General features: G+C 41.6%; 1 protein-coding gene across 1 annotated transcript in view; it reads left to right on the forward strand.

Moving 5' to 3' along the window:
• Positions 1 to 13,569, forward strand: part of LOC128305892 (uncharacterized) — a 62,850-nt gene extending 49,281 nt beyond the window's left edge. The window contains exons 4-7 of the mRNA XM_053043523.1: positions 2,878 to 3,011; positions 5,813 to 5,935; positions 7,798 to 7,990; positions 12,163 to 13,569. Of these exons, the coding sequence (XP_052899483.1) occupies positions 2,878 to 3,011; positions 5,813 to 5,935; positions 7,798 to 7,990; positions 12,163 to 12,302 (590 nt within the window). The 3' untranslated portion in view covers positions 12,303 to 13,569. The remainder of the gene's footprint in view (positions 1 to 2,877; positions 3,012 to 5,812; positions 5,936 to 7,797; positions 7,991 to 12,162) is intronic.
• Positions 13,570 to 13,799: the final 230 nt, after the last annotated feature.

Consider the following 13,799-nt stretch of genomic DNA (forward strand, 5'->3'; position numbering starts at 1 on the left):
AGCAAAATCTTCCAGAATGCTTCCTGTCCATCGCCTTTTTCCTTTCCTTCTAGAGGTGAACGAGATCTTTTTCTCCTGACTGTTTTGTTTGATTTCCCATCTTCCATTTCTCCGGAGTTGTGACCTTTTGTGAGGGGGGAGGGGGAGGAGGGGGGCATGCAGTAATCGAGTACTCAGTGAAGCACGCCACAGAGCAGAGGCAAAAGATAGCCGCGTGACCGCATAAATGTCAGCTCTCCCGAAACCGTAACGATCCTTTTGCAGCCGGCTGGCGGCTGACGATGTGACGCAATCGCTGCAAATAGGGGCAAATTTGTAAAATCCCTGCGCTTGCAAGCATTGGGGCGTGCTAGGAATTAGGTTTTTGCAACGACGAAGCATTAATCCAGCACCAACTGGAGCGTACAAATTTATTGAACGCACATGGAGCAAAAGTCGATTTTTGTTTTGCCTTTTTGCTTCGTTACGCTTCTTGAAGCACAGTTTTGAACGATGGCAACGATGTTTCTCCAGAGGTAAATGAGCTCTCGTTAGCGGGTATAGTTTAGGGGAAAAATATCAGCTAATGATTTTTAGGCGATACTTGTGGAATGGAGATGATTATGGAGCCGCCATTTTGGTGCTGATGGCGGCAAGCTACCAAACTGCACCGTTTTGCGATATAAAATATAAAAACAGAGAGTAGGTTTTGTAGTCTGATTGGGCTTTATATAACCGCTGTTTCAAAAATTGACCAATAATAAATAGGTATGAATTGAGTAATTAAAATGCACAAAAATCAATATTTTAATAACTGATTTACCGATTTCGAAGTATAACTATGTGCATGCTCCTCCCACTACTGTTTGCTAATAACCTCAACAGCAACTGCAACAACAGATGAAATATATTCATCATGTTTGCCCTAAAACCATTTCGAAGCTCTCTCATCGAGCTAAACAATGTCCCTGAACGCTTTGTAATTAAAATCGATCATTAGTCAAAAACATAAATTACAACTACGTTTGCGACCCACACAACGCAAATTGCATAATTTGAGTTTCAGTTTTAATTATTTTGTTTTGATTAAAACTAAACCGTCCCACGAACCACCAGCTCTAATGCAATGTGTTTGGTGAAAGCTGACGGGCGGAATATGAACATTTTGTGGCAGCAAATCACATATCCCATTACGTATCCCTCGTCTCATTTTGCATCCTATTATGCCATTTAATAGGATTACATATATGCATTGACCCTGCTATAGTAGCTCCGGTTGACCTATCCACCGTTTAGCGGCCGTATCAATTGCAGCCGGTAATCAGATGCAGTAAATGCAACCCCAATATGCCTCTTTGCCAACGCTGTTGCATCGCAAATGCATGATCCTTACAGGGCAGGGAAAGAAGGAACCAGATATAGCTGCATTCATTGATGCTTCTCTAGCACCGAGACGTTAACAACGGCGTAGAGAAACCCGGGGCTGACGTTGGGTGCGTCCCGATTTACGCAGCGCTTACACTTGCAATCGCTGGAAAGCCTTATTTAATTACATATTAATTACATTGGACGGGTTGGGTACACTCGTCGCAGCAGCAGCAGCAGCAAGCAGTTTGGCAGGCAATCAGATTGTCCTGCGCATTGGTTCGCTTTTGATGTTGCCTGTATTGCTGGCGGTAGCTTATTTTCTCATCATCTGCCCCGAGGTTACCGTGGCCACAAACACGACGAAGATGAATAATGTATTAGGTGTAAAATCTTACTAATCATCACGATACACAACACCGCAAGTGCACAGCGCCAGCAAGCAGCCTGGTTCGCATTAAGCAACCAGCCCCCGGGTGTCGCTCCGGAGTATAAATTAATGATCTTACCACCGTTCACTCAAACGATATAAACTCTTTTGTTCCGCTTTTAGAGAGTGAGACTTTCGATGTTCGGTGGAGACGCCCGATGAACAACACCTCGGCCGGTGCTAATGCAAAAGTTGGGTTGGCCAGTGCGCTTTAGTGCTGCGAGTGAAGCAGCCTAGATGCAACCCGGCCATTGGCACGATAAATCACTGTTGCTGGATGGTGACCCTCGTCGAAGTGCAACCCGTAAGAACATCAATAAATCTAATGAACTGTGCAACGCTGTCGTCGTTGTCGTCAGTTGGAGGTCACTTAGTTCGCTTGAGCCTGGACAGTGACAGGTAACGAACGTCAGGAAAGTTCTAAAAACCCCTTCACTAATCTTAGAGCGACATCATTTTTCAACCCTGCATCGAGAATTCTATCAGCAGCAAATTTATTCGGCAATGCTGCTGTAAACTCCATTATGTAGGGAAAACATCACCAGTATTCTATTATCGATCCCTCGAAAATACGGTGTATCGGTTTTTGGTAGGGAGGAAATATGGTTCAAAGCTTTAGCAAGCCTTCATGAGGTTTCAGCGTTGCTTGTAGCTGAATGTCTGAATACCTCATCAATCAGTCTACAGCTGCATAGCGTATTTGCTGGGCACAGATTAAAAGTTGCTGTCAACTTCAGTGGAAGGGCATCAACTCATATGCAGATCGAAAGCATAACATCTCGATTACTCTTGCTGAAATACATATATCTTGCTTCCGATATTCGCTAGCTGAATATAAAACCAGCCATCTTTGGCAGAAAGTCTTTCTGATTCGACTCAAATGCTTATTATTATTTTGCTCTCTTTCATGTACAACATGCACATGCTGTCTACCTAACCATCCGGAACTCGTCCTCGGAATCTGCTTGGAACTGCATTGTCGACATCATCATTATCGTCATCTTCGACGTCCCGGACCCGGGTTCTTGCCATCCGTGACAAACAAAACATTGATGATCGACACCGTGTCCTGGATGTTTGGCGAAACATCGTCCTTTCAACAGAACCACCCATTGAACAGCCATCAGTAACCGGGGTACAGGCGCGTTACCGACCTGGAGATATTCTACGGGCCAACTGCACCTCGCATAATTCTAAACCAGCAGCAAATTTGACGTGGACGATTAATGATGTACCGGTAAGATTTATTGTCTTAACGAAGGGAGAAAAGCGAGTGGAAATGATGGGAATAAAATAAATAAAATGTTTTTCAAGCTCCCTCTCCCTCCCCCCCACATTCGTACCCCAGTTACCCAACTCCCTTTACTGAACTTCCCTCCAGACTTAGAACCCGAATCGTGCCAAAAGCATCTTCTATTCATTGTCGTACAGGTAGGGAGAAAATTTTGGGCACAGTTTGGCTCACTGCCAATGAACGATGGAATTCATGTCGATGGATTTGACTTGCAGTAAGCGGAAGAATAAATTGATGGAACGACAAACGACACCACCATAGCCTGCGCCGGAAGTGAGACAGAAAAAGAGGGAAAGGAAAAAAGCTCTTATAAAGAAGAATTACACCGCGCTCCTTACATGATAACGATGCTTTACCACAGAGAACCGGGTCGGGTATTGATAATCGGAGAATCGCACGTTCCAACATCGCTTGGGAAATGTGCGGTTGTGGTTGTGTGAGTGTGTATTAGAGCTGTGGTTTACGAGACAAGCATACGCACGCCAGCCCATAAAGCACTGCCGGAATGAAATTAGATTTCCGGATTTGACAAACGAACAAAATGAAAAGAAATGGAAGTGAGCGAGGAACACCACAGAGTAATTCGCGTGGGTCGCGCACGGAGCGCAGCTAAAGCTGCTTCCGAAATGTTTCACTTTTCCCCTCCAGCGAATTTCGCACTGAGGGGATTTCTGGGAAACACACACAAATAAAAATTCGAAAATGAACACACAAAAAAAAACACATCCCTTGCGATGTAAAGCTTGCATGAAAAACCATCAACGATCACTCGGTTAGCCGAGCGATTGTATTCGCCAAATGTATGTATGTGCGCTTGATTTGGAATTTCTACACAGCGTCGGCCACGAGCTTACGTAACGAAGTAGAGTCGAATGAAAATCGAATTTGTACGGGAAAGCTGTACGGAATGGCTGGTGTGCGGTGAGCAAACGGACGCAGCGAACTGTAAATGTCGTGGCGGCCACAGGGTTTTTGAGGGATCGCACCAAACCAAACAGGATTTAAAAACCTATTTAAAACATAATTGAATTTACACTTCTCAATCGGAGATAATTTCACGCCAGGCTGGCACTAAGCTGAGAGTCATGAGCTTTAAGGGCCTGCGGTAGAATGGGATGAATGTAATAAAAAAAAACCGTAGAACATGACATATTTTTGGTGGTCTGAGGAGGTTAACTCTCGCACAGCAATTAAATTAAAACGACATAAAGGATGTGAGATGTGTACAGGTTTGAAAAAAGATCCAATCCGTTAATAATTACATTAGGTATCTAAATGTTGTGAAAGCATACAAACAATATGGTCGTCGGTTGGTGTGGTCGGTAAGGTTTGCTCGGTTATGAGGACCCCGTTGTAGTTATCGTATGTTATCAAATACACTGCGCTACATGCGCTACAAGTTAAAAAAATATGTAAAAAAATATGAAACAAAGGTGAAATAATGCAAGTCTAATCATCTTAATAAACATGATATTCTTCAGCTTCCCTGACAGCATATTCAAAGTATGAATAGTCATCATTGAAGAGAATATCATCCTCCAAAAGTTCCAAAAGTTCCGTTTTTTTTTTAACGATTTCTTTCCTTATGCCCAACTATTGAGGATTCAATGGCAGAATTGGATGGTCGTTATCCTTCTGATCCTTTCTGTTGGACTCGAATTTGTGCACTAGAATTTATCATTGACTTTTCCACTCTTCCCGAACCGTTAGTTTTCGCGCTAACATCCGATTATATTGCGAATGTACTTTTTTTTATTAAAATTTAATTTGAATTTCGCCGAGCACCGCACGAAAATAAAATATTTTTCTCGAAGTCAGTCTGAGGGTATTTATTTTACAATAATCGCCCCCAAAAAATCTGTTTTAGTTTTGTAAGTTTAAGCGAAGTCTGGTAATGTACACTTCCTTGGTTACAAATTTATCGTTCAATATGGTGGTGCTCCTCAAAGTGGCATTCATCTCAAGTCCTCAAAAGGGCTATATCTACCACTGCATATAATACATACATGTATCGGTACGTAAGCTCCAGAGTTGGAAAATTGTAGGATAGAAAAAAAAGAAAATAAAATATTTACGTATATTTTTTTCAATAGTTTTACATATACCCGAATTTAAATAGTTTATGAGAAAAACAATAACACAAATAATCAAAATCTTTATTAATAGTTCAATAATCAAGCAAATAGTTAGTAACATGTGCAGGAAATTTACACGATAAACTTGCACAGTAAAGTCTAGAAAGAATAGAAACAGCCAATAGAAGCATCAGCTCGCCCTAGGAAAATGATCCATTACCAAAACAAATTTATTTTTAGTTATCCTTATAATAGCCTATACTGTATTATAACAACGTACATTCTATTCGTATTCCTCATTACTTAAAAATGTGTTGATGAAATGATCTTTTCACGGAAAATTGAGTTGTTTCAAACAATTGCTTCGAATCGCGATGTATGATATCAGTAGCAAAGTAATAATACCGATTCTGTACAACTGCTTAATGCAAAATGATAATATTTAAATTTGGAGATGAACTTTAATCAAACCATTCCACGAGCAGTAGCATACCGAACGCATACGCTATACTGCTTGTTCACAAACTTCCAGCCGACCCGCCAGCAATTTGGATGGAATTATTCCAAAAGTTGCCTCTTAATCACTCGAAAAACTAATCAAAATTTTGTTTTGTTTAAAATAAATCTTCCGTTTTGACACCTTGCTTTCTGCACGCTCTTCATCCCCAGATTCCACCACAGTACGTAAAGCAGTACCGACCGATAAAGGATACGTTTACCGGGCTAGAGACATCCATCGTCGGTGTCAACTTCATGGTGGTCCACGAGCATTTCGTGAAGGGAAAGTTGAAGGTAATTATTCACCGACCGAGAATTTGCATCTGCCTCTGCTTCTTCTAGCCATTGTCATCCTTCGTCATTCATCCGGAAGTTTCGGTAGCTTCTTGTCATTTCGGTTGCCCTTAGATCTAATTCCGTCCATCGTCCCGCTTCTCTCATTTTTCCCCTCGCAGTCCCCTTCTTTTAATCAAGTCGCTCTGGTTAGAGTTAATCAAAACACCGCACAATTCATCCTTGTCGATGCGTACTTTTCTTTCCACTTTTACAACGGTTGCACAATCAGTGCTGGAAGGGTGTTGCCCATTTGCTCGTGGTTGACCATATTTCACACAACATCGACGTACACTACGAGTGGGATCGAGTTGACAATACAATGCAAGCGAACAAAACTTCAACCGTACCGCACACGGTGAATACAAATAGCTAAATTTATTCCATACAAATCGGACCGGAGTTTGGGAAACCCTCTACCCAGACAGTTCGTGCGCTCGTGCACTGGGTGTCGGGAAAAACTTTTCCCATCTCAATGCAAAATAATTTCGGTTGTTCATACCCATCCATGATGCCGGGTCCATGGGGCCTGGATTGCACCCACTGCTGGGAACCCCATACAACGATTCGAGGCTATTCATTGGTGTTATTCGTTGCGAGTTACACTACGATCACAGCAGAAAACTTCGATCAACGCTACACTTTTTCTACTATTTTGTCCGGCTTAATCTTCAGATACGTTTTAAATTTGTTAACCCACTTTTCTTCACTAAAATGTTTGTGGCTATCGTGTACGGGAAAGAATGTAAAGAGCCTAACTCAGTACAATAGTGACACCTTCATTCAGCATCAAATTAATGAAATACATAACAAACGCGTCAAAGTGACTGGTGAGGTTAATACAAATATCTCTGTTCCTTTCATTCTATCGCAAACGGTCAATGTTTTTGTTCCCTTCATGTTCGCTTAACATTGTGGTCAGTGTTTCGTATACTAGACGCGAAGAGAAACGGTGCAACGCGGTCTAGAGGAAAAGTTTAATTAATTAATTATAAACTTCTCGAAACAGGTAGGATGAAAGGATAATACATACAATATGTTACAAAACTGAAAGTATCAGATAGTGAAACATCTTTTAAAATAATCTACCAGTACACGTTGGTTGAATTTCGCAAAATAAAAACATGCAATTTAAATGTGGAAAAATAAGTTTGTAATTGAATTTCCATACTCATTCATCGGGACGAGTATAGCTTGAAAATAGTAAAAATAGTGTCACACGATCACCAGAATGTTCGATCGAACAAACAAGATTTATAGATATTCGGAACAATCAACATTGTTTCGCGAACATGGTATTCCTGGAACAGCTTCATGAGAAGGACAACGAACCGCATTCAAAATTGGTTTCCTATTCAACATTCAACACCTGTTTGGAGGCAGGATAACAATGCACGGCATTAATTAAAAGTTTAATTGCTTTCAACACTATGTGCTTATACTGACTTGTTGGGCGGTATTCAACAGGAGTGTTTTGTCTTTCAAAACAATTACATCAATTCCTTAAGCGTCGTTTTTTATATTTTTTAAGGCTCTTCCTACTCCAGTTAGCAAAAACAAGCGCTTATGGTGTTAGCTTTATCGTTAGCATATTCTTATCCAGAATGGCGCATTGTACATACCTTTTTGGAATTAGTTGCTCTAGTTACAAATTAACTTATTTTATACATCGCAGTTATAAGAAAAATTAACTCTCTTATCAAAATAATTGATCTTTATTTTAAAGTAATAACAGAACTCTTTGCTAATATACGTGAGTTGAGTAATTCGATTATCACTAATTTAAGCTGTCACTCCTTACTCTATTTTTTATCTCAATACAGTTGAAATGCTTGGCATCGATACACCAGCTCTACCATGAGACTATCGAACTGCTTGTGCCGGAAGATCGGCCACGGATACTGGCGACCGGAGTTTCTGCTAGTGGACACAGTATAAGCCTCTACCAAGGAACGGTTCATGAGACGGAACTGACGGATCAGAATGATGCCTATCTCACCGTGAACGGGTACAAAGGTAAGATGTTCTTAATCTTTATACTTTAAGGTGAAGAAGATGAGTTAGTTCTTCAATCGACCTGTTGAGCGGGTTGTAAATCTCTCTATTTGTAATAGGTGAAGCTGAATCAAACTTACTTAGCAGAACTTACAAACAATGAATAAGGTGATTGTTGAAAGATACAATGAATATAAATTAAGATGCGTGAGTTGTGTCTTAAATAACTGAAGAAGTTATTAACTGTTTTTAATTAAGTCAAATGAAACATTGGAAACGTGTTGTACTTCCATTTATCTAAACTAAATGAAGTATTGAGCAATAAATAAACACAATTTTAAGGCATATTCAAAGTTTGGAGTAGCAGCCAGCTAGTTTGTTGCTCTGTCGCTGAGAATTCCATTTCCATCCTGATTTACCCCCTCGCTGGGGAATTCCTGCCAAGAAATTCTGCCGATAAGCAGTGCAGCAATTACAGCGCACACTCCATATACTGTGCAAATGCAAACGCTGCAATACGGGAGCAGCTTACTGTGAAGGATATGAGTAAACTGTAAGATAATATTGCAGTTGAAACACGAATGAAGTAATTTCACAACTTCTCGACCTGTTTAAGCCTTACACGGACAGAGCAGTAGCTCACTTCAGGCCACTTGAAACCAAGCGGCAAAACCATTCCCAATGGCATCCTTATCCAATGGCGGCAGTGGGGCCATCTCGTGCGTCAACGGAAGCCACGATTCGGATATGGATAGCTTCATATCTGGCCAAGGATAAAATTCATCCACAGTGCACACCACCCACTGTAAACACACACCACTCTGCTGCTAGGCTAAAGGATCTTCTGAGCCATTTGCCCTGTTTTTCCTGCCTTTACCAAACCCGCCATCCATCTGGAGCAGCTTTCGCCTATGCCGGCCGTATGTGACAACATTTTCCACATCAAGAACTTTCGAAATGAGAAAAGCTACAAGCGTCGGACGTGAAGGTATAAATCATCGCGCAAAATAGATTCCCTTGTCCCTGTTGGCCGCTGTGCGTTCTGCGTTCATTTGAAACATTTTACAGCCGGCAACACGTCCGGGGACGACGAAGACAATGTAGCTCGATTCGAGGAACAGCTTATACATACACTCACACACACATTTAGCATTCCCGTTGTATGGAGCGACACAAGATTCAGCATTGTGCGAATTTCGAGCCACTTCCAGGGCGAAAGTATGCAGAAAAGCATCCACTTCCGACCGAACTGAAAGTGGCCGAAATGGCACGAGATTGAGGTTATTGTGCGATGGTGTGGACGTGTGAAAAATGGGCACGATAATTCATATCGCTTTTCGGGTGGTTGTTGTGTTTTCATGCTGTTGAAGGTGAATGCATGTCGCTTCGGTTCGGTAGAGTTAACCCTTCAGCAGCAGTTGGGAAGACGAAGCAAATAATCACTATCTCCAAAAGATAGTTTAACCCTGTTCCAAGCAAACTATGTGTTTTATTTAAATTCATTTTATATCAATGGATTTTTTTTAATACATAATTCATCCGAAAAATGAATTTTAAAAAATCAAATATTAATTACTACATCTTTACGCAACATCTGCAAGGGTTAAATCTTCAACACCGAAGCATTCTCCAGCCATATCTAACGGAATGATCGCCTACGATGCAAATATAAATTTGTCCCAAGAAATCCCCCCGGAAGCTGGAACCAGCCCACCATGTTCGGCACTGTCCACACCGTCTATTCCATACTATGTTCGTATCAATTGCCCAACGCTTTTGAAAATGGATCCACGAGGTTTGCAACGGCGTAATATTAAAGTGACGCACGTGAAAGAATGTCCCTGAAGAACCGTGTTTCGTTACATTTCTGCTTTGTTTAGGTTTTTGTCAACTGTTGTTTCTTTTTTTTAACCATTCTGTGCTTCCTACCGAACTTCAACTACAGCAGAAATGGCTAAAAGAATGAAGTATATTCCAAAACGTTTCTCAGCCACGCAGGAATGCCGAACCCTCGGGAAACAATGCTGGAGAAACAAGAAGCAACGAGCAGAATCTGGTGGACGTGGGAACGCTCCGGGGGCTTGCATTTAATTCCGTTGCACGAGTACGAGTCCCGGAAGCCCGAAACTGGTCGCTTGTTGCTGGTAGTTTCCTTCCATATAGTATTTCCTGGGCTTGCTTTACCAGCACAACCGGCACCCCGATTCAGCGTTAGCCAACGGGCACATTTGCACATAACTCCAAACGCTAACGCTTCCCAGTTTGTCAATTTGCAGATTTCGTTGCCCTAACTCCGCCTGGATGCATACTCACGAGTGCTCATAAATTGTACCATGCATGTGTCGCTCTCACGGCGAAAGTGTCCCAACACCATGCTGGCGGAAAGCGTAGCGTTGAACGGTTGCTTGGGGCGTCTTGGGTTTCCTTTTTTGGAGTGCAGGAACTTCTCGAAAGGTGCTTCTGCTGCTGCTGCTGCTGCTGTGAGGGTTTTATGGAAAATTTATACTTTCCTCATGTGTGCTGCCGGATTCTGTTTTATCATATTTTTCACTCTCGACCACTGAAGGAAGGGCATACAGTAAGGTCGGTAACTTCCCGTGAGCTTGCAAGTTTTTTTTTTGTTTTTGCAAAAACATCCCAAAGGGGGTATGGTTACCCTCTATGCCGAGTACCCAGACGGGTTGAAGATGACAGGAATGTTTTATGAAGGAAAAACAACTTCTGTCCATTGTGGGTTGGGAGCATGATAGAAACAAAAAAATCGAGAACCAAAAGCAAACATTGTTGAGTGACAGTGTTGCGAGAAGTCGTGCTGCACTTTCTGACATCGTGTTGGCCGCACGGGAATGACTTGCTGCACTCATTTGGGTATCGGGGCTTTCGTTGGCCGGTCTCAGGGTACACCGGGAGTCAGATTGGCCGGGCAGACAGTCTGTTCAAATAGAGCTGTCGGTAGCACTTTACATCGCTACCAATCATGATGCTGCTCGACCCTCGGTGGACTGGCAAAGGGCTACGCTGCAACTAACCAGATCCCGGACCAATTCGTTCGGATTGTCGTATGTCATTACAAGAATTTCTAACCCGTATATCTTGAATGTTGTTTTACCCATTGACCATGCGTTCAACCTCTCCTTCCAGGCAGGGTTTTTGCCAAGAAATAGGTTTTCCGTTTCTTCCATAACATTATCGTGTGCGCTGACCGTATGCACTCAGCTTTGATGTAGTATCTCGCTCCGGGTCACGGCAAATTCGAGCCGGGTGAGCTGCTACCGCTTATGGAGTTTCAAAAACATTTGCAACAACGATTTGTGTGAAATATACACCGATGGGACACAGTGGCAATAAGCTCAGAAGCATCAGAATGCATGTTGTTATAAATCGATGCCAGCATATTTCCCCCATCAGGGAGCCCCAGGGATTTCTACGAAACAAAAGTTGCTCTATTATGTGTTCTCGTTGATCAAGTGAAAAAGAGACGAGAGTTTGATGAAAGTAAAACAATTTTAAAATGTACCACAACACTACGAAGTGCGATGGTGTATGGTTGAGGATGCGGAATATGGGATATGGGGATACGTGTGTACCGTCGTATGCTATATCATATTTTCGCTTCATATGCCGCTGCAGGCACTATTAGGCACTCCATCATCGAGCGTCGTGCTGTGATTTTCAACGACCAGACCATTTTCAATATTAACAATGTAGAGAGCTGTCCGGTGCACTCACATAACACGATGCATTGCACAGAAAGGCTTTAGGTGAATAAACTGCTGTTCTTTTGGGCAACACAACTCTAAGCAAGTCTTTTCTATCATTACTACTTTTTCTGAATTTTGTTTGTCTAAATGAACTGTCTTTATTTTCGATCTCGTTTAGAGAACAGTGATCAGAAAATGAAATTTATGTTCGTTGTCCTCATAAACCTTGTTAATACAATCTATTGTAATGCCACGTGTTGTACAATCTTTTCGAAAAATGAAAGCAATTTTTATTTGATAGTTAAATCCATTTACGTAATTTTTTGCGTCTTTCACACCAGCATATGCTGCACATTTGCATACAAACGAGGGGATTATCATACTTCAGCTTATTCCTCGTTCGTTAAATACAATGTTGCATAATGCGTCGTTCCTTACCCAAATGCAATTTTCCATATTCTAACGATCTTATTTTCTGTTCTGTTGTTCTAGCTGATAAGTCATCCCCGCTAGCGTCTTCCTCCGGTAGTCTGCAGATCGATTCATACGTTAAGGTGTGCTGGGTAACGTTCTACATCTGCATCATCTGCACCGTGATGGTATACTCAATACGGTATCTGATGGTCACCTGACCCCAGCAGAGGGAGGCCAAGAGTGGTGCTGGATCGGCTAATGCTTCGTTGGCAGAAGGTACGGCATTAGAGCTGGATCCCCTCCCGAGCAGCTATCCCATTCCACCGCCTCCGTCTGCAGCCACCATTTCTTCGCCAGCCCTCGTCAACGTAGACAGCTGCGTCCTGTTCGTTCCAAGGTGATGCAACAAGCTGCGAACGACCGTACCAGTGACGTTGTGCACACATTTTTTCGGTATCCAGCCCCCAAGGCAATCGATCAATCTCGCCAACCGTGCGGAGAAAAATCGGAAATCTCAAAAACAAGCTTAAAGGTGGAATGCAGCACGTGCATGTGCAAGGGCAAACAAGCGCATAGAATACCTACATACTCACACAATCAAATACCAACAACATGTTGTCCCTGTCATCGTGTTTGTATCGTCGTAAATGATCTCTCTAAACATCATGGAAAAATGTTTGGTTATTTTCCAGTGTATGAAAATTTATTTTTTTAAAAACCACCGGGCGCCTCCATTGCCATGGATGCAAGAATGATCGTGCGGAAACATCTTCACGCAGAATGATTTGCGAACATGTATGAAGCGACGTTTTGAGGTGATCGTAATATTGCAGTTCGAGCATAGGCACTAAACAAATCTTTTTCTTACCTTAGCTCAGGGTAAAATATGTACATAGTTTTAACTAAATGTAAATAAGTCACTGTATTGTCCAGCTTCTAATCCCTTTTCCCCGCTCCTACCGATTTTCCTTCCTTTTCCTAAGTATCCACCTTTTGAAAAGAAAACCAAACTGGATTTTAATGTAACGTTAAACGTCGTAAGTAAGTGCAAAATTTAGTCCATCGAATGTTAGCAACGGTTAAGAAGTAGCACGAAAACGGAAGCAAACAAAAACAGCCTCCTATCGAAGCGAATGCGACTACGATGCGTAACACAAAAAATGAAACAGGTTAAACTAGCTAATAATCGACACAACATTCTGTACATATACATAAAGGCAGGTGAACAACATAGCAAATCTACCGATAAGCAACGCGGAAGCTAGGAGTAAATGCCCGAATACCTACAGCATCTGCAACAAAAAAAAAAACTAAAATAAACTGCATCCTTTAACCGTACCAAGTAAATGTATGCTTACCTTGCGTTTCATATCGGGTAGTTCACCCTTGTTTGGGTTTATGGGTTACTGGGCTTGACTTACCTGCAATAGATAAAAATGTATCAATTTGTTGTTCACTACAAACACAGAAAGGAGACAAATAAACTGACCGAAGAAAATCATATATATGGTGTTTGAACTGTGTTTTTACTTTAAGAGAAATTATATCACATTTTAAAATATACCATCAGATCACCTTTTCAATCTCTTCAATCACTTTCAATATCTTTACAATCAAAGTATAATAAACTTCAATTTAATTAGGAGACTGGTAAACCATGGCATTGGCCATTGAATATTTATTAGAATTTCTGGGGATAATTAAAATATGATTGG

This window comes from Anopheles moucheti, chromosome 3 (assembly GCF_943734755.1).
Source record: "Anopheles moucheti chromosome 3, idAnoMoucSN_F20_07, whole genome shotgun sequence".
Lineage (NCBI taxonomy): Eukaryota > Metazoa > Arthropoda > Insecta > Diptera > Culicidae > Anopheles > Anopheles moucheti.